The following is a 24,767-nucleotide window of genomic DNA, read 5'->3' as shown; positions in this document are numbered from 1 at the left end:
ACCTCGGCCACAACAAATTTTACTGCAGACTATGATGCACTAGCAAGAAAAGGGAGACCATCAACATTGTTCCCACTGAAAATGAAGGGGAGTTTCTCTGGTTTGTTGTAAAAAAAAAAGAATTTTGAAAATAATTTGTACAAATAGCAGGGATTGAAACTAGCAACATTCTCATTTTCAAACAATGCAGGATGCTCAAGGAGATTGATGCACCACCTGTTTGTGACTAATCTTAACATTTAAAGTTCTTAAGGCTGACTTTAAGGAAGCGTTTCCTGTTTCCTCACCTCTATCCCCAGGTGTTTGTGAGTTTAAGCTCTGCTCTGATTTTCAGATATCCGTCACCGTGTTGCTGTTTTGATTTCTTTATTACTTTATTTAGATGTATTTTTTCACTGATTCTTCAAGATGATGTATTTGTTCAGAATGTTTGCCGCTTTATGTGATTTCGCCTCATAAGATAAACATCTTTTATAAATTTGACCTGCAGGCATTGAAGTGATGGAAACTGTTATTCATAATAACAGTGTCGCATTTAATGAGAATCACTGATAGAAGTTTTTGGGTGAAATATTTTTTTTAATAAATGCATTTGTTTTCAAAAAGCTTTTTTTAACTATCCATGCTTTGCTACCTGCTAAAGGCCCAAAAACTTTATGCAATGACCTTTACATGTCATTTATATTACTTCACACAAACACTACATCCATCTGCTCCTGGTTTGGCCCCCGGTCAAAATTTAGAACCCAATTCGGCCCGGAAGTCAAAAAGTTTGCCCACCCCTGAATTATAGCCATATTTATAGATACAGAAATGACCAAGTGGGGGTAGGCGTCTCCTTATATTTTAACTCTAACATGGTATATAAAAAAAGATCTGACATTGAAAACTATTTTGTGTCTTCTGCTGAAGCTGTCTTTGCTGAAACTGACCAGTCCATTATTGCATGTATCTACAGACCACCTAGCTCTAGCCTGTCTGATTTCAATGGTGACTTAGTTAAGGTTCTTAACACTATTTCTAAAGAAGGAAAATTTGTTATTTAATGGGTGATTTAAATATCAACATTATAGACCACATGAAGAATAATCAATCTAAGGAATTTATTGATAGAATGTATTCATATTATTTTCTTCCTATGATATCAGTTCCAACCAGAGTGACAGAGACGTACGGAAGAGGATTAGGGCCAGTGAAGAAAACAAAACGAGGGGTGACAGGATTCTGACTTATTTTCTCAGAATTCTGACTTTAAATTTCCACTTTCTGACTTTAAAGTCAGAATTCTGAAAAAAAAGTCAGAATCCTGTCACCCCTCGTTTTTTTTTTTTCTTCATTGGCCCTAATCCTCTTCCGTAGAGACGTCTGCCACTCTGATGGACAATATTTTTACGAATGAGTTGGGTGTAAACTGTAAGTCAGGGGTTCTGTGCATGGAGGTTGTTGATCACTGTCCAATTTTCTTAATAATATCCGAGAAACACATTGAGCTAACATCAAAATCTTCTAAATATAAGAGAACAGTTAATGTAACAAACACAGCTAAATTTAAGTCAGTGATCAGCAACCATCCATGGACCGATATCCTTCATTCTGTAGACCCACAAGAATCTTCAAGATTCAAGAGTTTTTTATTCGCCATGTTTGAGCGTGCCAAACAAGGAATTTGACTTCGGTAAATCACAGCCTCTGTTCGACATTTAGGCGACTAACAACAACACTCAGGACATGTGAAGAACGAAAGATATTCTCAAACACCCCCTGATCTTAAACTGATCTTAAACTCCCAAGAGGGCAAGGAAAAACTCAAAACTCCAGCTAGGGGAAATGAGAAACCTTGAGAAGAGACCACAGATGGGAGGGTCCCTCTTCTAGGATGACCAGGCTGCAATGGATGCAGAGAGGACACATAGTACAAACAGTGTAGACAAAAAAGGTGTGGAAAGCGGGATGTTATTGCACAGTAATGACTCTGAGACTCTAAGAGTGGTGTGAGTTCATCAGAGCGACAGCCTGGGGAAAGAAGCTGTCTCTGTGTCTGCTGGTTTTAGTGTACAGAGCTCTATAACGCCGTCCGGAGGGGAGTAGTTCAAACAGGCTGCAACCTGGGTGCAAAGGGTCTGTTGAGATGTTACTTGCACGTTTCCTGGTCCTGGACAGGTACAAGTCTTGGATAGATGGGAGGTTGATTCCAATTATCTTTTCTGCAGTCCTTATTGTCCGTTGCAGTCTGTGCTTGTCTTGTTTGGAGGCCGATCCAAACCAGACAGTGATGGAGGTGCAGAGGACAGACTGGATGATGGCAGTGTAGAAGGTCTTCAGCAGCTCCCGCGGCAGGTTGAACTTCTTGAGCTGTCTCAGGAAGTGCAGCCTCTGCTGGGCCTTCTTCCGGACAGAGTCTATGTGGCCGGTCCATTTCAGGTCCCGAGAGATTGTGGTTCCCAGGAACTTGAAGGTGTCTGATGAGAGAATAGTATTACTGCGGATGGTGAGGGGTGAAAGTGGTGAAGGGCCTCGCCTGAAGTCCACTGTCATCTCCACGGTCTTGAGCGGGTTCAGGTCCAGGTGGTTTTGGCTGCACCAGTGGAACAGCCGCTCCACCTCCTGTCTGTACGCAGTCTCATCACCGTTCTGGATCAGTCCGATGAGAGTGGTGTCGTCTGCATACTTCAGGAGCTTCACGGAAGAGTCACTTGCGGAGAAATCGTTGGTGTAGAGGGAGAAGAGCAGTGGGGAGAGGACGCACCCCTGAGGGGCTCCAGTGTTGGTGGTCAGGGTGTCAGATGTGATGCTCCCTAGCCTCACACGCTGTCTCCTCTTGGTCAGGAAGCTGGTGATCCACTGACAGGTGGAGGCAGGCACCGCGAGCTGGATGAGCTTCTGTTGGAGGATGTCAGGAGCGATGGTGTTGAACGCCGAGCTGAAGTCCACAAACAGGATCCTGGCGTACTTTCCTGGGGTGTCCAGGTGTTGCAGGATGTAGTGCAGTCCCATGTTGACCGCATCATCCACCGAACTGTTTGACCGGTAGGCAAACTGGAGGGGGTCCAGCAGGGGCCCCGTGACATCCTTCAGGTGGTTCAGCACTAACCTCTCGAAAGATTTCATGACCACAGATGTCAGTGCAACAGGTCTATAGTCATTCAGACCTGTGATGGCGGGCTTCTTGGCCACTGGAACGATGGTGGAGCTCTTGAAGCACGAGGGCACCTCACACAGCTCCAGGGAACGGTTGAAGATCCGTGCAAAGGTGGGTGCCAGCTGCTCAGCGCAGACTTTCAAGCAGGAAGGTGACACGCTGTCTGGGCCCGGTGCCTTCCTGATCTTTTGTCTCCGGAACATCTGCCGCACTTCCTCCTCGCGAATCTAGAGTGCGGGCGCGGCCTCTGCAAGAGAGAGAGTCGGTGACCACGGTGATGGAGGTGTGGACAGAGCAGTTGTGGGGGGAGGTGAGTATGTGGATTGTGCTGCAGGAGGTCCCGTTGTGTGGGAGGACCGATCAAACCTGCAGTAGAACCTGTTTAGCTGGTTAGCGAGCCTTGGGCTCTCCACAGGACGGGGGGTTCGTTTCTTGAAACCCGTGATGCTCTGCAGACCTTTCCACACTGTTGAGGGATCAGGATTGGCAGAGAGGTGTCTCTCCAGGCTCTCCCCGTAACACCTCCTGGCTTTCCTGACCTCTCGGTTCAGTGTGTTTCTGGTCTGCTTGAAGGTCCCGGTCGCCGCTCCTGTAGGCCTCCTCCTTGACTTTGCGCAGCCTCCTAAGGTTCGGTGTAAACCAAGGTTTGTCGTTGTTGTACGTGCAGAAGGTCTTAGTCTGCACACACAGATCCTCACAAAAAATGATGTATGATGTGACAGTGTCAGTGAGTTCATGCAAGTCTGAGTTTGCAGCTTCAAAAACTCTCCAATCGGTGCAGTCAAAGCAGGCTTGGAGGTCCTGCCTTGACTCCACTGTCCACTTCCTGACAGTCCTCACCACAGGCTTAGAAGTTTTTAGTTTCTGTCTGTAGGCAGGGATCAGATGAACTAGACAGTGGTCCGAGAGTCCTAAAGCTGCACGAGCCACAGAGTGGTATGCATCCTTAATTACGGTGTAGCAGTGGTCCAGTGTCTGTGCCCCTCTGGTGGGACACGTTATGTGCTGTCTGTATCTGGGGAGTTCGTGTGCGAGGTTCGCCCTGTTAAGATCACCCAGAACAATGATTAGTGAATTTGGTAGAAGTTTCTCCATGTCTGTCACCTGGTCAGCCAGCATCTGCGTGGCTTTACTCGCACGTGCGTGTGGTGGGATTAAGACAGCCGCCATGACGATCGAGGAGAACTCCCGTGGTGAATAGAACGGCCGGCAGTTCATGAAAAGTGTTTCTAGGAGAGGGCTGCAAAACTCTTTCAACACCATGACATCGGTACACCAACGTTCATTAATGTAGAAACAGAGACCCTTTGATTTTCCGGAGAGCTCCGCGCTGCGATCTGCACGCGTTAGCCGAAACCCAGCTAACTCCATGGCGTGGTGGGGGGTTCGTTCGCTAAGCCACGTTTCAACAAAACACAGCGCGGCGGATCTGCTGAAGTCCGTGTTCCTTGAAGTGAGGAGTAGCAGTTCGTCCATCTTGTTCGCCAGGGAGCGGACATTCGCCAGATGAATTGATGGTAGGGCAGAATGGAACCCTCTCTGCCTCAGCTTTACGAGGGCTCCGGCTCGTTTTCCGCGTCGCCGCCGTCGCGCTAGCTTGTATAGCACCGCCGCTCCGGCTAAAATCTCCGACAAACAGTCTGAATCAGAGAGAAGAGGAGAGAAAATACCAGAAGAAGACTGACCGATGTTTAACAGTGCTTCTCTAGTAAAAGTGATCCGGGATGGACAGCAGAAGACACAGAAAACACACAAAACAGAGAGCGACTCACCGTGGCAGCCATCCGCGGCGCTATCAGATGACGTCACTCTGTTACACTCTGTTTTCACAATGTATCTCTCAAGCTTATATGACCTGTGTTTTCCTCTTAGATTGGTGTCTTCCAAACCTCATCATAACCCATCCAAACCATCAATAATATCAGCCATCATCAAATCTGTAAATACTAAACATTGATTGTACAAAAACATCTTCTTAGTCCAACACCATTTAATCAGGCTCAATTGAAAAACTATAGAAACAAATTAAATCATATTATTAGAGGAGCTAAAAAGCTTTCTAAACATAAAAATGACATGACTATGTTGTGGAAAACAATTAACTGTATTCTCAACAAAAACAAAAAATGCAAGAAACTATCTAAAGAATTCAAGGCTAAAAGAGGGCTCATTTCTGACCCTCAAGTAATTGCAAACAATTTCAATATTTTTTTCTCAGAAGTTGGTCCTAATCTGGCCTCCAAGATCCCACATAGTAACCATAATGAATTCTCCTATCCTAGATCATATGAATTTCTCAGCTGTTTCTGAAGATGAGGTTCGCAAGACACTAGAGGGTCTGAAAGATTCTTCTCCAGGTTGTGACAATATTGACAGTAAATTATTGAAAACCATCCAGGAACATATTGTACAGCCTTTAACTCATATTTTCAACCTTTCATTAGACCAAGGAACAGTTCCTTCTGAACTAAAAATAGCCAAAATTATCCCAATTCATAAAGATGATGACCCAGCCATTTTCAATCATTATAGACCTATTTCTGTTTTGCCTGCTATATCAAAAATACTTGAAAAACTTGTTTACCAATGATTAATTGAACATCTCAACAAATACAATATTTTATATACACAACAGTATGGGTTCAGGAAAAAACATTCGACTTACATGGCCCTCTTACATTTAGTAAATGAAATATATAGTGCGAGGAATAGAAAGGAAAACACAATAGGTATTTTTCTGGACTTATCTAAGGCATTTGACACGGTCACTCACCATATTCTATTGCAAAAACTGTCTCATCTTGGAGTAAAAAAATAATGCGCTTCTCTGGTTCAAGAGTTATCTACAAGACAGACAACAGTTTGTATCCTACAATGGAAACAATTCTTCCTTACTTTATATGCAATCCGGAGTGCCTCAAGGATCAATTCTTGGGTCTTTGTTATTTTTGATATACATTAACGCAGTGTTTCCCAACCGCTGTGCCGCGGCACACAAGTGTGCCGTGACGAATCATCAGGTGTGCCGCCCAATTTCGTCTAATTGGTTCAAAGTGAGAAGCATGTAGTGATAGACAGGGCAATTAAATGCTCTTCCAATAGAGGGCAGTGTATCAGCGCGATATGTCTACTCTAGCAGTAGGAAGTTCATAGTTATCCTCGAGTGAGACAGTGCAGGTAATAGCAATGGATAAATATTTGAAAAGAAAAAGTACTCAATCTGACCTGGGTCCTGAAGAAAATTCTGACCCAGATGAAGGCCCTAGCATGAGCACTGGTCAGAAGAAAGCAAAAAAGGTGAGCTTAAGACAATATAATGAAGGCTATCTTGCCTTTTACTTTTACCGGAGAAAAAAGTGCGGCAACTCCGCTATGCCTGGTATGCGGGGAAAAGTTGTCCAACAGTGCCATGGTTCCCAGTAAACTCAAACGCCATTTAGATACAAAACACCCGTCACTACAAAACAAGAGTATGGACTATTTTGTTCAACTGCGTGAACGAACTGGGAAACAGGCAGAGCTACTGAGGAAAACCACCAAGACAGGTGAGAAAGCTCTTAGAGCTAGTTACCAAGTTGCTGAACTCATCGCCAAATCAAAACAGGCACACACCGTAGGAGAGACGTTAATAATGCCCGCCTGCAAAATTATCTTGAAAGAGATGCTCGGCCCTGGCGCTGTTAAAGAAATAGCCCAAGTCCCTCTATCAAATAATACAATTTCCAGACGTATTCAAGACATGTCTGCAGACATTGAGAAGACAGTTTTGGAAAAGTTGCACATTAGTGGGAAATTCGCTTTGCAAATTGATGAATCTACGGATATCAGTGGACACGCGCAGCTTCTGGCACCATCAGTGAAAACTTTCTGTTTTGCAAGGAATTGCCAGAAAGAACAACAGGAGAAGAAATTTTTCGAGTTGTATCAGAGTACATTGAACAAAGAGGACTAAAGTGGCAAGACTGCGTAAGTGTTTGCACCGATGGAGCAGCTGCCATGCTCGGGCGCACCAAAGGATTTGTAAACAGAGTGAAAGAGCAAAATCCAAAAGTCATCGCGACGCATTGTTTTCTGCACCGGGAAGCACTTGTTGCCAAAACATTACCAGCAAACCTAGCTCCTGTAATGGAAGATGTTGTGCGCATGATAAACTTTGTGAAGACGAGACCAGTAAAAAGCCGCATGTTTACATCATTGTGTGAGGAAATGGGGCAGGAGCATAAAGTGTTATTGCTCCACACGGAGGTCCGGTGGCTTTCCCGTGGCAAAGTTTTAAGTCGTGTTTATGAGCTAAGGGAGGAACTCAAAGTGTTTTTGACAAATGAGAAGCATGATGACGCTAACTTGCTCTCAAATGATGAGTGGTGTGCAAGACTGGCATATCTGGCAGATATATTTAAACATCTGAATGACTTGAACACGCGAATGCAAGGTCGAAACAAAAACCTGCTCACAAGTACAGATAAAATACAGGGGTTTCATTCAAAGGTGCTGCTCTGGGAACAACACGTGGAAAGTGCCAACCTAGAAATGTTCCCAAACACCCAGAAATGGCAGAGTGTCAACAGAGCTGCACTGTGTGAGACAATAGGTAAACATCTGCAAAGTTTGGACCAGAAGTTGTCATGTTATTTCCCTTCACTTTCCACTGATTGCCTTGACTGGGTGAGGAACCCATATAGCTCAACTGCAGTTGGAAGGGACATGACTTTGCAGGAGCAGGAAGAAATAACTGAACTGAGACAAGATCGTGGTCTTAAGCTGCGCTTTTCGGATGTACCTTTGGACAGTTTTTGGCTGACTGCTGCCAAGGAGTTCCCTATTCTGGGAAACAAAGCAATTTCAGCTCTTCTCCCTTTCTCCACAACCTATCTATGTGAGCTGGGCTTTTCAAGCATGACTACTTTAAAGACTAAGAAAAGAGAGAGACTCAGAGCTGTTGAGGAAGATCTTCGTGTTTGTCTTTCTTCAATTCTTGCAAGAATATCAGCGTTGTGTTCAACCAAACAGGGCCAAATTTCACACTGAGTAAGTGATTTGACAATAAATGTTCATTATATTTCATTATATATACGTTTTGTGACATTTTTGTTTGGTGGTGTGCCGTGTGATTTTCATAAAATATGTGCCATGGCTCAAAAAAAGGTGGGAAACACTGCATTAACGACCTGTCAAATGTCTCAGATAAACTGTCCAAAATTTTATTTGCAGACAACAAGTGTCCTGTACTCTCACAAAGATCCCAATACCATTATAAGGGTCTTAAATGAAGAACTTGGTATACTGTCCATTTGGTTTCGGTGCAACAAATTATCACTTAATATTAAAAAAACAAACTTCATATGTTTTGGTCTCAAATCTCGTATATTTTACAAATCACCAGCAATATATATTGATAACATCCCTGTAACTAACGTGTGTTCTACACGATTCCTTGGCATTATGATTGATGGATCATTGTCCTGGAAATCTCATATCATGACTACTTCCACAAAAATGGCCAAGAGCATTGGTATTGTACGTAAAACCCGTCATCTAATCAGCTCCGAGGTAGCCACTATGCTATACTATTCAATGATCTATCCGTATATTAACTATTGTAATATCGTTTGGGCTAGTACTCACCAGACCAAATTTGAGCATATATATCGTCTGCAGAAACGAGCTCTAAAAGTAATATGTTGTGTACATCTAAAACATTCATCTCATCTTCTTTTTACTCGGCTAGGTGTCCTCACTGTTTTTCAAGTCAATCATCTTCAAATTGGTCTCTTTGTTCATGGCTCATTGGGGAGAACCCTTCCCCTATTTTTTCATGACTTATTTAGACATAATTCTCAGGTCCATAATTACCCCACACGCAGCTCAAATGACCTCAGACCACCAATAGCCCGTACAGCCCAAACCCAATTTAACATAGGCAACAGAGGGTCAAAGATTTCCAATTCGCTGCCACTATTTTTATGGGACTTGTCTTCTCACCAATTTAAGAAGGCTCTGAAATCACTTCTCTTAGACACTAAATACTTTCCATATGGTATGCTAAATGAACCTGGATCCATTCATTATTCTCTTTAGTTATAGTTTTGGTGTGTTTTCCCCCTATTGTTGTATGTTGTTTGCCTTATCCCTGTTATTAATTTTTCTTTTGTTTCATCTGTACGACATGTATTAGGATGCTTATTTCTCTATCCATTGAAATTTTACCTTAAATGTATTCATATTTCTGGAGAATGCCACTTCACAAGCCCCTGGAGGGTTTTTTAGACATTCTCCATCACATTTATTTAATCTATGTACATTTTAAATGTTTTTGTATGTGAAAACAAACGAACAAACAAACAAACAAACTTCTAAGTTGAAATCAAAATTTCACCGGAGATCTGTCAACTTGGCTTACAAATACCTTTGCGCAGAAAAATATATCCACAAAACAATCACATATACACATTTACAAATTTGTCAAAAGTCCAGAAAATTATAAAGGTAAGTATCAGTCCAAAAATTCCCGGCATATGAAATTAATAACAAACCGGATTCGGTTGAAGTTGGGAAATTGTGTAAAATGTAAATAAAAACAAAATACAACGATATAAAAATCCTTCTCAACCCATATTCAATTGAATACACTACAAAGACAACATATTTTTATGTTCAAACTGATAAACTTGCCAAATAATAATTAACTTAGAATTTCATGGCTGCAACACGTCCAGTAGAAATTGGGAAAGGTGGCAAAAAATACTGAGAAAGCTGAGAAAAGATAGTCAAACACCTATTTGGAACATACCACATGTGATCAGGCTAATTGGGAACAGGTGGGTACCATGATTGAGTATAAAAGGAGCCTCCCCAAACATGCTCAGTCATTCACAAGCAATGATGGGGCGCTGTTCACCACTTTGTCCACAACTGCGTGAGAAAATAGTTGAACAGTTTAAGAACAACATTTCTCAAAGCAAAATTGCAAGAAATTTAGGGATTTCAACATCTACATTAGTTCCCATGGCATGGGTGACTTACATTTCTGTGAAGGCAACATAAATGCTGAAAAGTACATACAGATTTTGGAGCAACATATGCTGCCATCCAAGTGACGTCTTTTTCATGGACGCCGCTGCTTATTTCAGCAAGATAATGCCATGCCACATTCTGCACGTGTTATAACAGCGTGGCTTCGAAGTAAAAGAGTCCAGGTTCTCCCCTGGCCCGCTTGCAGTCCAGACCTGTCTCCCATAGAAAATGTGTGGGGCATTATGAAGCGTACAATACGACAGGGAAGACCCTGGACTGTTGAACAACTGAAGAGGTTCATCAAGCAAGAATGGGAAAGAATTTCACATGAGAAGGTAAGAGAATTAGTCTTCTCTCTTCCAAAACGTTTGAGTGTTATCAAAAGGAAAGGTGATGTAACAAAGTGGTAAACATGCCCTTTCCCAATTTTTACTGCACGTGATGCAGCCATGAAATTCTAAGTTATTATTTGAAAAATAAAATAGTTTGAGTTTGAGCATTACATATGTTGTCTTTGTCATGTATTCAATTGAAAATAGGTTGAAAAGGATTTTCAAATCATTCTATTTTGTTTTTATTTACATTTTACACAATTTCCCAACTTTAACCGAATCCTGTTTGTAGAAGGTAAGTCCGTAGTCGTTGAAAGTCTCTGTGTGTTCAGTTTAGTACAATGTGTACGGGGGTGAATGTGCAGGTATTTGCAACTCGGGGCCTACCACACCGGTGAGTGTGGCAGAAGGCATCCAAAGTATCTTTGTCTCTTTTCCGATCCAACTGGGAAGGCTTGCCATCGATCCAAGCAGATTTATCTAGGGTGACCAGACGTCCTCTTTTCCCCAGACATGTCCTACTTTTCAGCCCCAAAAATCTGTCCAGGATTTTGTTCAACTCCTTCACATGTACAATACATTGTCAATAGAATTGCCTTTCCGTCATTCCTGTTCACTCTATTCCAGGTTTCTCTGTAATTGTTCGCAAATAAATCATGCCCTTCTCCTCAAATCTAGCCACCTTGCTGATTGTGTGTGTGTGTTGATGTGTGTGTGTGTGCGTGTGCATGAGGAGGAGTAGGCGAGTGTTTGCCAGCGAGTGGAGACCAGATACAGAGTTTCAAAAATGCCAATGTCAGTTTGTCAAGAAATACAATCGCGGACTGAGTCAAGGAGCTAGCAGGAAACCCGTCAACACAGCTGGCTGAAGAGTCACGTAGTTACACGGCTTTTTCATTAGCTGTTGATGAAAGCACAGACAGGCACGTAGCCTGAATCGCCGCCAGTTCCAGCTGTTCTTTCTTGTAGGAGATGGGATCGCCTTGCCCACTCCGTAACCACCTCAACAACTGAATAAGAACACACTTTTAATACTACAACTAAAATAAATAATGGCACTGTTTGCTAAGAGGCAATTTGTGCTAAGTCAATTAACAAAATACTCCCTGTCAGCAGAATATAATGAATTTGACTAAAAAGCAAAAATGTATCCTTACTGCCAATAATTTGAATAATCACAACCAACAACAAAGAACACATTGATACCATTTAATATTAGTATTTTCTAAAAAGAAACCTGGTCCCACCTTGATTAAGGTATGAAAATCATATTAAATATGTTGTGCCTAGTACAGATGGAAAATTACACTTAGTTTTTGAGCTCACAATCATATTTATATATTACAGATAAAATGTCCATCACTGAACTAATTTTAAATGATCAATAAGACTTTTGAAAAGAGAAAGAACATTTCCGCGAACTTTTTTCCTATGAAAATACTTTGGTAGAAAAAAAAAGTACAAAGCAGTCAAACCATAATTATTAAAACCACTGCAAACATGGATTATACAGATTTCAAAGACAAAGTCAATGAAACAATCAAAACACGGTTTGTACACTATCGCACAAATACATATTGGTATATTGTTTGTTAAATAACTGGAGATCTAAGCGTAGAATTTAGTAAAGGTACACATACGCCAGCAGACTAGTTGAAGTCTCGTTGAAGTCTCAGTCCTGCAGCCTGGCTTTGGTTTCAAAAGGCTGGCTTGACAACAAAGCAGTAGTACTTTCAAGAGACTCTGTGGAGGCCACCTCATGGGGTTGAGTTTTATTGATTTCCTTTGTCTCCAGCCTCTTCTCCCAGGCCAGTTTCTCATCCTCTCCTTCACCTTCATCCCCTGGTAGATTTGGTGGCTCACATCCCTGCTCCTGAAGGAGGCTCAACTCATTGTTGAGGTCATTCCTCTCCTTCTGCAGAGCTCTACAAAGCCTCTCCAGAAGCTCCAACTTACCCTGCAGAGCCTTGAAGTGGCCGTCTTGCAGAGTTTTCTACAACAGAATGAAAAGATTTCATGCTGGGTTTAGAGGAAAAAAGGAAGGATGTCTGCCCTTACAAAGGGTCGAAAAGCAATGCAGTTTTATAGTCGTACAAAAACATTGTCCCCTTCCTGATTTCTTATTGATTTGCATGTTAGTCAATAATAAAATAAAGTTAAATATTAATCAACACAAGTTCACACAAACTTCAGGTTTTAAGAAAATGTTTTTACTATTTAAGGAGAAAAACATAGATCGCACCCTAAGCTGCTACTTTTTGCACAAGCTTTAAACTCTGCTTATAGCATTATATCTATGGATTTTTCATGATTTTTATGATATTGTAAGATGATTTGTTTTGGTAATACAGGTAATAGAAATGAAGACATTGTATTTAAAACACCCGTGGCTTATAGTTTATGAACATAACAGAATTTTCCTCTAATTTTAGCTGATGCGGCTTATATTCAGGTACGAAAACTAGCCACCCTCAGATGGAAACTAGTTGGACAAACCTCAGGAGCAATAACCGCAATCAAGCCTTTTCTAACTGGCAATGGGTCTTTTACATCTCTGGAGGTATTATGGTCCACTCTTCCTTGCGTCTACTTCTTTAGCAACACTGAAGGGTTTTGCGCATCTTTTAAAAGCAGCGACGTGACAGGAGTTCTATTAAACTCCAAAGTTTGATTGGAAATGCCACTTGAAAATGGCACAATGCAGTAAGAAATTTGAAAATCGAATGAAGTGTTCCAAGAAATTGAACTTTTTGACCGGAGGAAAATGGCCGAAACTATAGTAAAAAAGCACCTTTACATGATTTATTGCTATTTTTCTTCTTTGCATTTTGGGGTACCTCAACGTATATCAGGAGTGTCAAAGTCAAATGGACGGAGGGCCAAATAAAAAAATTAGCTACAAGCCGAGGGCCGGACTGATCGAATGTTCATTGAAATTTTTTTAAATGACGCATATAGTCTAGTGAACCTAATTGAACCTACTGAAAACTTAACAAATATATTCCAATATGATCAGATAAATAAAGCAATATTTTCTTATGGCTCTGTCAATAATCTTTAATTTTCAACAGACACAAACGACAAATTTCCTTTATATAAAAATCCCCATAACATGAACATTAAATGAAAGAAACCTTTATTGTTTAAGGCACCATCAGTAACCTATATTTTAGCAAAAGTGGGCTAAATTTACTTCAAAGAAAAAAATAATAGCAATTTTCTATCATCCACGCAACTGAAATATTTTTAAAATGTAATTGGATTGAAATACAATAAAATAAAGTGCAAAAATCTATTAATCAAAAGTAACATGCAGTGAAAACAAATATTAAACTTTAACTTTTAAACTTTCTATTTTAGCAAAAGTGGGCTAAATTTACTTCAAAGAAAAAAATAATCCGCGTCTTTCGTTTCATAATGTCGTCTCAGATTATACTCTTTCAGTACCGCCACACTTTCTCCACACAGAAGACACAGGTTTTCCTGCTACCTCCGTGAACATATACTCCGACTCCCACCTTGTTTGAAACCCCCGGTTCTCAGTGTCCACCTTCCTTTTTACCATTTTTGATGGGTATCTGAAAGTTAATTTTACAGTTATGCTGACGACTGCTGTGCTAATAATAAACACTGAAATGAAGCAGCGTACTGCTCGGTGCGTCACCGTTGCATTGTGGGAAATGTAGTATTGGTGCTTGTAAAAGATCTGCGGGTTGCCGGCTTGCTGCGGTCTGCGGGCCGGTTCTAATAATAAATCAAGATCATCCCAGGGGCCGTAAAAAACCTTCTCGCGGGCCGGATGTGGCCCGCGGGCCTTGACTCTGACATATGTGACGTATATTGTCAAACAATAATAATAAAATGGCTATGTAGCGCCAATGACATGGGAAAAATGAAAGCCAAACCCAGTACGTTTGACCTTGGCATATGAAAATTGGCAGGCATGAGTAACAGCCTGAGATGTACAATAGTCCATTGCACCCAAAGACTAAAACAAAGACGAAGTGAACTATGAATATTAGAATGTCCAATTTTGACCAATATTTGCACATTTACTTAGGCCTTAAGTTTGCTCCCTTGCCTTTTCATTCAATTGACTTCAAACTTGGGTGTACCATCTCAATACATGAGACAATCCATCCATCCATCTACCGTTTATGCGGAGTCTCGTTGCAGGGGCAGCAGCTTCAGCAAGGCAGCACAGACTTCTCTCTACAAGTCCACTTTGCCCGGCTCATCTCTAGAAATGTCCCCAGGGCCTCCTTTCTCGATGGATCTGCCCGGAACAACTCACCAGAGGGGCATCCAGGAGGCATCCTAATAAGATGCCCGAAGCACCTCACCTGACTCCTCTCAACGTGGAGGAGCAGTAGATTGACTGACTCCCTCCCAGAACACATATAGACTGGTTGGGCGAACTCCCGTGTGGAATGAAAAGTACCCTGCAGTGTAGCGTTAGTCCACTGTTTCATGGCCGAGCCGAAAACCACATTGCAGCTCTTGAATCTGAGATTCGACCTCTCAACGGACTCTCCTCTCCAGCACCCCTGATTACACCTTACCAGGGAGGTTGAGGGATGGGGTCCTGATCCCTCTGTAGTTGTAACGGTCACGGTTCTCTTTGAGTCCAGAGCAGGTGTGGGCAAACTACGGCCCGCAGGCCACATTGGGCCCGCGGGGCCATTTAATCTGGCCCGTCAAACCTGACTAAATTGTATTATTAAACTTTTTTTTTTGGTCATTTTGCCTGCAATGACTGCATTTCCCCAGTAGAGGGGGAACTGCCCGCCTGCGCAATTACTACCGGAAGCCATGTCAGAAAGCTCGGTGCACACTCACAAGTGTGTGTACGTACTCAGTAGTATGGACACGGAGCACTTGCGCTCTATTTCTATCAGTGCCGAATTTAGAGTGTGGGCTGTGACGTCAGCATTCTTGTAATTCGCGCGCTGAGCTTTCAGATACAGTTTTACGCTAAAGCCACCCACAAACCTTCCCCTGGAACCCTTCCATTAAAATGAGTGGCCCAAGGAAAAGCAAGGTGTACACCGAGTGCCGAGTTTTTAAAAAAGAGTGGACAATTTGGCTCGACCTACGCGACGTGATGTTCAACCACATGAACATCAACATGAACCCGTCACAGATCTAGGTAAACGAACCAACACCTCGGATCTCTCCTAAGAATTGCCACAACAAATTTTACTCCAGACTGACGCTCTAGCAAAACAAGGGAGACCAACAACACTGTTCCCACTGAAAATGAAGGGGAGGTTCTCAAGTTTGTTGTAAAAAAATGCATTTTGAATATAATTTGTACAGATAGCAGGGATTGAAACTGGCGACCATTCTCATTTTCAAACAACGCAGGATGCTCAAGGACATTGATGCACCACCTGTTTGCGACTAATCTTAACCTGTAAAGTTCTTAGGGCTTACTTTAAGGAAGTGTTTCCCGTTTCCTCACCTCTGTCACCAGATGTTTGTGAGTTAAAGCTCTGCTCTGATTTTCAGATACCCCTCACCGTGTTGCCGTTTTGATTACTGTATTTATTCTAATTATCGCCCAAGGATAGAGAACACTTTTTGTCCGATCGCCAACGGGCACTAAAATGGGCGATATGTATATTTCCCTTATGTAGTATGCAATACCTGCATCTCACTGGTTCTTAACACTAGAACAGTGGCTGTTTTGATCTACCTAACAGTGGGGTGCGTCAATTGACGCTCCATCGATGGACGCGTTACCATCGCACATCACATGTTGCGCACGTCATGTTATCGCGATCGTCTTGTTTGAGCGCACACCCCGATAACGTAATTGTGTGAGGATATTGTAGAGGAGTGACTAATGTTATTGTGTGTCATAGTTTATGGAGAAAAACAATTTAAAAGGGACATTCGACGTGCTGTCAAATCGGTCGTATTTAAACTTGCGCAATGATGTCGGCATGCGGTCGCGGAGGAAAATGTAAGTTTTGGGGGGAATTTTTAGCAGCATGGGCGATAATTAGAGGTATCAATGTGTTTTTATTTATGTCATTGTTAACACACACTGGGTAATTATTAGAATATGGGCGATAATTAGAATAAATACGGTACTGTGTTTGGATGTATTCTTTCACCGATCACTTGATCATTAAGACATCACTTACTTACAAGTAAAGTTGACCACTTCCCATTTTATTTTTAGTATAGTTGATCACTTCACATGCTTTTACATCTTTATCTTGAATATATTCAAAACATAAAAAATAGAGAAAACATCAAATAAAGTAATTAACACTTTAAAGCACCATATCCAAGTCCACTGTCTGCTGTATGTACACTTGCTCCATTTTTGCTCCTCTTATTTTTATTATTATTACTTATTATTATTTGTTTATTTATCATTTATTCAACACTCTTATTTATTCATTGTGTGTGCCTTGTTGGGTTTTTTTGTGTTGCTTGTATGCATATGTGTACTATCTCACCGAGGGATAGTGGGAACGTAATTTCAATCTCTTTGTGTGTCTTAGTATATGAAAAAAATTCGACGATAAAGCAGACTTTGACTTTGATAAAACAACCCAAAATTTTTTTTTCAGACGAAACTGGATGAGGGCGCTCTAAATTTCACCGTTGGCCGTGACTCATCAACTGGGTGGGCTTAAGAAAAATGGCACCAAAAAGAAAGTCATATTTTGCAGGTTACAAACTTCAAGTTGTAAAATATGCAGCTGAAAACAGTAATTGAGCAGCAGAAAGAAAGTTTGGAGAACCGTGATGTACCAATGGATTACTATTTCAAGTGACGTCAGTGGCACGGCACGGCGCGTACCCACATAAGGACTACCGGCATCATTAGCGGTGATCATTTCTAAGTGACACGGAGGACAAAGAGTTTGAAGGAATTAACGATTTGGAGTGACATAGAAGGTTTGAAAAACTATTATGGCTTTTACGCACGCCCGGTCCTACTCTACTGAGTCGGGGGCCGGCGCTCGGCCGAGTGGCTGTCCGCGAACGGTGCGTGGGGCTCGGAGATGGCCATTACGCACGCCCGGTCCTATGCCATGGAGCTCTCGTGTCTGGAAGTCCACGCCGCCACACACTTGGAAGTCTGTTTTGTTTAATAAAGTGCCGTTTACCAAACCCACGTCTATCCTTGTACTTTGTTAACGCTACAATATAGTTATATAGTAGATCTGTGGAATAAAGACGAGGCTGACGTCAGGGCGCACGCGCGGTGATGTTGACAAAGGACGAGGAATTTGATCGATGGATTTAATGGATTTAAAGTGGTTAAGGTGGTTTGATAATATTATTAGCTTGTATTATAGTTATTTGAAATATAGTTTATCTATCGTTATATGAGCCTGTGGAATATTTTGAAGTGCAAGCGCCCTCAGCCGTGCGCACCCATTGTTGACAAAGAACGATCGATGGATTTAATGAATTGGAGTGACACCGATGGTTTTATAAACATGTTATTCATGTAATAGTTGTCCTTAATCACTCTATATGTTACGTCAGGCCCGTTCTCAGCTCTTTGTTTGAGTTTGTCACATTAGCATACCTATCGTTTAGCCTGTTGTTGCTATTTAATGAATTGGAGTGACACCGATGGTTTTATAAACATGTTATTCATGTAATAGTTGTCCTTAATCACTCTATATATTACGTCAGGCCCGTTCTCAGCTCTTTGTTTGTGTTTGTCACGTTAGCATACCTATCGTTTAGCCTGTTGTTGCTATCGTTTAGCCTGTTGTTGCTCATTCATGACTGTTTTTGGGGTGGGATTTTGTCGAATAAATTGCCCCCAAAATGCGACTTATACTCCGGAGCGACTTATATACGTTTTTTTTTCACTTTTTGGGGCATTTTATGGCTGGTGCGACTTATACTCCGGAGCGACTTATAGTCCGGAAAATACAGTGTGTATATATATATATATATATATGTGTATATATATATATGTGTATATATGTATATATATATATATTTATATATATATATATATTTATATATATATGTGTGTATATATATATATATATATGTGTATATATATGTGTGTGTAAAAACACACACACACACACACACACACACACACACACACACACCGTAATTTCCGGACTATAAGCCGCGACTTTTTTCCAAAATTTTGAACCCTGCGGCCTATAGTCAGGTGCGGCTTATATACGATTTTTTTTGTGATCTTTGTGATGACTTGATCACTTTTATACACTCGTAAAAAGGCTGTGGACCACTGTTGTGCGCTATCTTGAAGAAAAAAAAAAAAAAAAATACTATTTTGAAACACTACTATGACTGCTGCTTATTCTGGCTGTCTTGCTTGTGACTATTATGAGCTTTAGTAGGAATGCACGCTAGGTGACCGGCGTCAAAGGGCGGGACCAGGGGTGTCAAACTCATTTCTATCGAGGGCCGCATTGTACTCATAGCTTCTTTCGGAGGGCCGTTATGAATGTATGAGCACCTCATTATATACAGTAAAAGCTACAAAACAAACTGACAAATAAATCGTTTTCAAATCAGATGAGTAAAAACTGATCAAATATTTTTAAAAAAAGATATAATTCAACGTGAACACAATTTGCAATTCTAGTAATGACACACGAATTTGATGCACAATTTGTCTTCGCGGGCCACATAGAATGATGTGGCGGGCCGTATCTGGCCCCGGGGCCTTGAGTTTGACACCTGTCAAACAAACCTTTAGAGTCTAAACACTTTCTCTTAGTCTGCCATGTGACTCAGAGATTACACAAAGCAGTGGCGCTGTTTGGACCATCTGCATTGTATTAAAACCCAATCAATCAGCATTTAAATTCAATTCTTCTGACATTTTGCTCACCAAAAACAAGTTGTAATGAATGTGAACTTTTCATGCATTTTATTCAGAAGGTTACTTTGAACCCTGAGGCTTAAATGGCGGCGCGGTGTATTTATGGATTTTTACGGCCTCCAGGGGCGCTCTAGCAGGAAGCAAGAGCGAGACAGCCGAAGAAGAGATAATGCGCCGAAGAAGACGTGCTAGTTTGTGTTTTGAACATTTCGCGCATCACGCAGAACGCGATCAAGACTGACATTACTGAAAGGAAGCTTTTATACACAAACCGTCATTATGGGGGACAAAAGAAATGCATATGATGCCGCTTTTAAGCTAAAGGCAGTCGATGTTGATGACATTGTGCTGCGGCACCCTTTTCTTTATTTCGTGGTCCCGTCTACTCTGGAGCTATACGTGTCGCTCGCTAGTTTAATGTAATTTAGCACTTCGTGCATGAATAAGATTAGCATCCTCATCACACTCGAAGAAATGCATAAAAGCGACGACGAAAGAGAGACTGAGAAAGTGTGAGGCGAAGGAGATCTAACGCTATTCCAATCGGACATTGAGGAAGACTTCGATGGTTTCAGTCCACAGGAGGAAGATGAAGACGATGAAGCTCTTTATTTTATTTTTACTAGTATGTTTTTTTAATCAGCCCTGTTAGTGCTGTGCTTCCGTGTTGCTGCTGTGTTACCGCCGCGTCTCAGTGACTTTTACCGGTATGTTTTATTTAATCAAACCCTATTAGTGCTGTGTTACTTCTGTGTTGCTGCGATATTACTGCCGCATCAAAGGCAGTGTTTGGAAAGAAATGTTAAGGTATGTTATTAAAACTTTAAAAAAGCTTTCTGTGTCCAGTATTTCTTTGTTAATAGCTCGCGTGCACACTTCCGTGTTGCTGCGGTACGACTGCTGCGTCAAAGGCAATGTTTAGAAAGACATGTTATTCAAACTTTCTTTGTAAAAAACTCGTGTGCACGTTCGGCTTAGTCCGCTGCGGCTTATGTAAGAAAAAAACTAAAATATCCCTATATATACGTATATATATATATATATATATATATATATATATATATATATATATATATACATATTTATACATATATACACATATATATATATATATATATATATATATATATATATATATATATATATATATATATATATATATACACACATATACACTATCGTTCAAAAGTTTGGGGTCACCCAAACAATTTTGTGTTTTCCATGAAAAGTCACACTTATTCACCACCAAACGTTGTGAAATGAATAGAAAATAGAGTCAAGACATTGACAAGGTTAGAAATAATGATTTGTATTTAAAATAAGATTTTTTTTACATCAAACTTTGCTTTCGTCAAAGAATCCTCCATTTGCAGCAATTACGGCATTGCAGACCTTTGGCATTCTAGCTGTTAATTTGTTGAGGTAATCTGGAGAAATTGCACCCCACACTTCCAGAAGCAGCTCCCACAAGTTGGATTGGTTGGATGGGCACTTCTTGCGTACCATACGGTCAAGCTGCTCCCACAACAGTTCAATGGGGTTCAGATCTGGTGACTGCGCTGGCCACTCCATTACCGATAGAATACCAGCTGCCTGCTTCTGCTCTAAATAGTTCTCGCACAATTTGGAGGTGTGTTTGGGGTCATTGTCCTGTTGTAGGATGAAATTGGCTCCAATCAAGCGCTGTCCACTGGGTATGGCATGGCGTTGCAAAATGGAGTGATAGCCTTCCTTATTCAGAATCCCTTTTACCCTGTACAAATCTCCCACCTTACCAGCGCCAAAGCAACCCCAGACCATCACATTACCTCCTCCATGCTTAACAGATGGCGTCAGGTATTCTTCCAGCATCTTTTCATTTGTTCAGCGTCTCACAAACGTTCTTCTTTGTGATCCAAACACCTCAAACTTGGATTCATCCGTCCACAATACTTTTTTCCAGTCTTCCTCCGTCCAATGTCTGTGTTCTTTTGCCCATCTTAATCTTTTTCTTTTGTTGGCCAGTCTCAGATATGGCTTTTTCTTTGCCACTCTGCCCTGAAGCCCAGAATCCCGCAGCCGCCTCTTCACTGTAGATGTTGACACTGGTGTTTTGCGGGGACTATTTAATGAAGATGCCAGTTGGGGACCTGTGAGGCGTCTGTTTGTCAAACTAGAGACTCTAATGTACTTATCTTCTTGCTCAGTTGTGCAACGCGGCCTCCCACTTTTTTTTTGACTCTGGTTAGAGCTTGTTTGTGCTGTCTTCTGAAGGGAGTAGTACACACCGTTGTAGGAAATCTTCAATTTCTTAGCAATTTCTCGCATGGAATAGCCTTCATTTCTAAGAACAAGAATAGACTGTCAAGTTTCAGATGAAAGTTCTCTTTCTGGCCATTTTGAGCGTTTAATTGACCCCACAAATCTGATGTTCCAGAAACTCAATCTGCTCACAGGAAGGTCAGTTTTGTAGCTTCTGTAACGAAACTGTACATCTGAAACTGTTTTCAGATGTGTGAACAAGATTGCACAAGGGTTTTCTAATCATCAATTAGCCTTCTGAGCCAATGAGCAAACACATTGTACCATTAGAACACTGGAGTGATAGTTGCTGGAAATGGGCCTCTATACACCTATGTAGATATTGCACCAAAAACCAGACATTTGCAGCTAGAATAGTCATTTACCACATTAGCAATGTATAGAGTGTATTTCTTTAAAGTTAAGACTAGTTTAAAATTATCTTCATTGAAAAGTACAGTGCTTTTCCTTCAAAAATAAGGAAATTTCAATGTGACCCCAAACATTTGAACGGTAGAGTACATATATATATATATATATATATATATATATATATATATATATATATATATATATATATATATATATATATATATATACACACAGACAAACACACACTGGAAATGTATCGTATGGGAGGTGAGGGCAACCCAATTCCCCTTCGTGTCGTATCAACCATTACCAATTACCGACGTCCAACTTCTTCAATTTCGTTTTCTTCTAAGGGGAAAATGTCCACTGAGACACAAACCAACTTTATACCAGGTTAGCTAAATTTTATCCGGTTATATTAATTCTGCGTTCCGGAAAAAGGCAAAGTATACGGCGCCAGGTGTTCTCTCCCACGATATGGAAGAACCGCGCCCCATAAAACAAATCACGCATTTTCATACACTTGATTTTGTAACAAGAGTTTGGAACTATTGGTCTCCTTTCTTGGGTACATTAAAGCCAATTATTCCCCCAAGACAGCCTACTACATCTCGTCCAATCCAGCTGTTTGACTTTTGCTGGTGCCAATTTGTAAACAGTCTCATTTCTTCATCTCCTAGGTCATGGTGAACTCTCCTGTCAGGCCATGAATTTAATACAATATTAATGCTGGCTAATGTTTTTTCTTTCTTTCCTATCATTTTCCATGCCAAAGTTCTCTTTCCTACATTTCCATTTTCCATGATTCAGAATAACACATTTATCACTTTAAAAACACCATGCAACCGTGAGCAACATCTTTTTTGCTGGTGTCTAAGGATTACACATGCCAAGCGTATATGCAAACTTCTGAATATTTAGAAGTTAAACTGATCACTAATTACAGAGCTGCCTGATCTGGCGTCTGTGGCAAAACAGCGGGTGTTGGCCAGGCTGCTGCCAATCAAAGACAACCCTGTCCACCAACTGTACAGCACCATCGGTGGGCGGAAGAATAGCTTCAGTGACAGGCTGTTGACACCGTCTTGCTGCAAGGAAAGGCTGACGGGTTCATTTCTTCTTTTAACTTCTTTTACTCCCAGAGTAGCCAGAAATACAGACGTATTCTTTGTAACATAAGACTTACCTTACAGCAGAATGCACAGGTCTTGATTTGAACCATGGCAGATGCTCTTTGAGAAACTATACATTATGGATGCATTTTTTACACTGTCATGTTAATCTCTTTCCCCATGATTTTAACCCAAAACATATTTCCACCACCTCCTTGTTGGTGCCGTAGCCTTGTTTGCATGGAGTGACCGTCAACCAACCATCCACGACTCCATCCATCTGGACCATCCAAGGTTACCGGGCATTCATCAGTGAACAAAACAGTTTTCATGTATTGTTTGTCCCACAGGAGCCAATTATGCTTGTGTGCAATAGATAGAAGAGGTCGAAAGGATGGCTTACGCACAGCTGCAAACCTCTAGAGGACCCTGCATCTTGTTGTTCGGGGCACACTGGACACACCAGCAGCTTCAAAAACATGTCTGCTACTACGACAAGGCATTTCTGCAGCTGCTCTTTTAATCAGTGTGATTGCCTGTTGGAAAGAGCCCTTGATTTTCCCTTATCAGCACGTACGTGTGTGCTCTGAATCAGCTACATACTTCTTGATTGTGCGATGATCGCACTGAAGTCTCTTGGCAAATTTGATTGTTGTCATGCCTTGACCCAAACACTCAAATATTTGTCTCTTTTCAGCAGCCGTCAGGTGCTTTTTTTATTTTATTTTTTTTCCCCCATTTTGGTTGACAATGGTAGGTAATGTGGGACAAGTTTAAGTAGTTTTCCCTTTAATTAGACTTACCTGCCAAACTAATTAGCAGAGGTGTCTGCAATTGGTTTCAGTGATTCAAAGAGCCCTGACACATCACCATGTATGAGTTTAGCTGACAAACAAAAAAATCCCTACCTTAGCACTCCTAAACACTTCATGCATAATAATTTGGAACGTTGTGTATATGAACTTTAGCTAATCAGACATTTTTGAAACCACATTTACAATACCTCTTCTGCCATCCGCAACAAAGTCTGGTTGTTGCTCTCCCATTTAGTTCGCCACTGTGTTGTTTCTTTCTCCAGTTTCTTAAGTTTCTTCGTCATCTGAAAAGTGAATAGTGTTAGTCCCTCCGCACAGCGCCTAATGTGGCCAAACCCGACTGAAATGCCATCCATTGAAATATTTACCAATATACAAATTCAATTAACCTAACAATATAATACAGTCCGTGACAGAAAATCTGTCACTTATCCATGTCGTAGAACCAAAGACTTATGACCTGACTTTATATTCATCAGTTGGTTTTAGAAATAACTAAAACCTGAAGCTCTTCTGAATGAGGTGTGATGTATGAAAATAAATTTGCTTCACTACAGAAATAATGGTCTAATGCAGTGGTTCTTAACCTGGGTTCGATCGAACCCTAGGGGTTCGGTGAGTCGGCTTCAGGGGTTTGGCAGAGCTGGTATGTCTTGCCCCGACCGCGCCCGCCCCGCCCCCCGTCCGTGGATGGTCGAACACACCTGAATGTCGTGTAAATTCGCGTAAACGCATGTCTGAACTGGTCTTGCAAAGGCAACAGCTGAAGTCACACCGATTTGCTGGTATGTCATCCCCCCGCCCCCCGGATGGCCAAACACCCCGGTATCCCCCCCGTCTGCGGATGGACGAACA

At 41.3% G+C, this 24,767-nt stretch overlaps 1 protein-coding gene across 3 annotated transcripts in view; it reads right to left on the bottom strand.

Annotated features, from left to right (window-relative positions):
* Positions 1-11,680: 11,680 nt before the first annotated feature.
* txlng (taxilin gamma) overlaps positions 11,681-24,767 on the bottom strand; it is a 104,964-nt gene continuing 91,877 nt past the window's right edge. For 2 of the 3 annotated variants that reach the window (XM_088371680.1, XM_088371678.1), the window contains exons 10-11: positions 24,101-24,196; positions 11,681-12,478 (exon numbers count right to left, since the gene is read on the bottom strand). In XM_088371680.1, the coding sequence (XP_088227806.1) occupies positions 12,158-12,478; positions 24,101-24,196 (417 nt within the window). In that variant the 3' untranslated portion in view covers positions 11,681-12,157. The remainder of the gene's footprint in view (positions 12,479-24,100; positions 24,197-24,767) is intronic. The other variant, XM_088371681.1, reaches the window with a different exon arrangement.

The sequence above is a fragment of the Syngnathus floridae genome, chromosome 3 (assembly GCF_059516105.1).
Source record: "Syngnathus floridae isolate MCC-2025c chromosome 3, RoL_Sflo_1.0, whole genome shotgun sequence".
NCBI classification, from domain to species: Eukaryota; Metazoa; Chordata; class Actinopteri; order Syngnathiformes; family Syngnathidae; genus Syngnathus; species Syngnathus floridae.
This window is presented reverse-complemented; position numbering and strand designations above follow the sequence as displayed.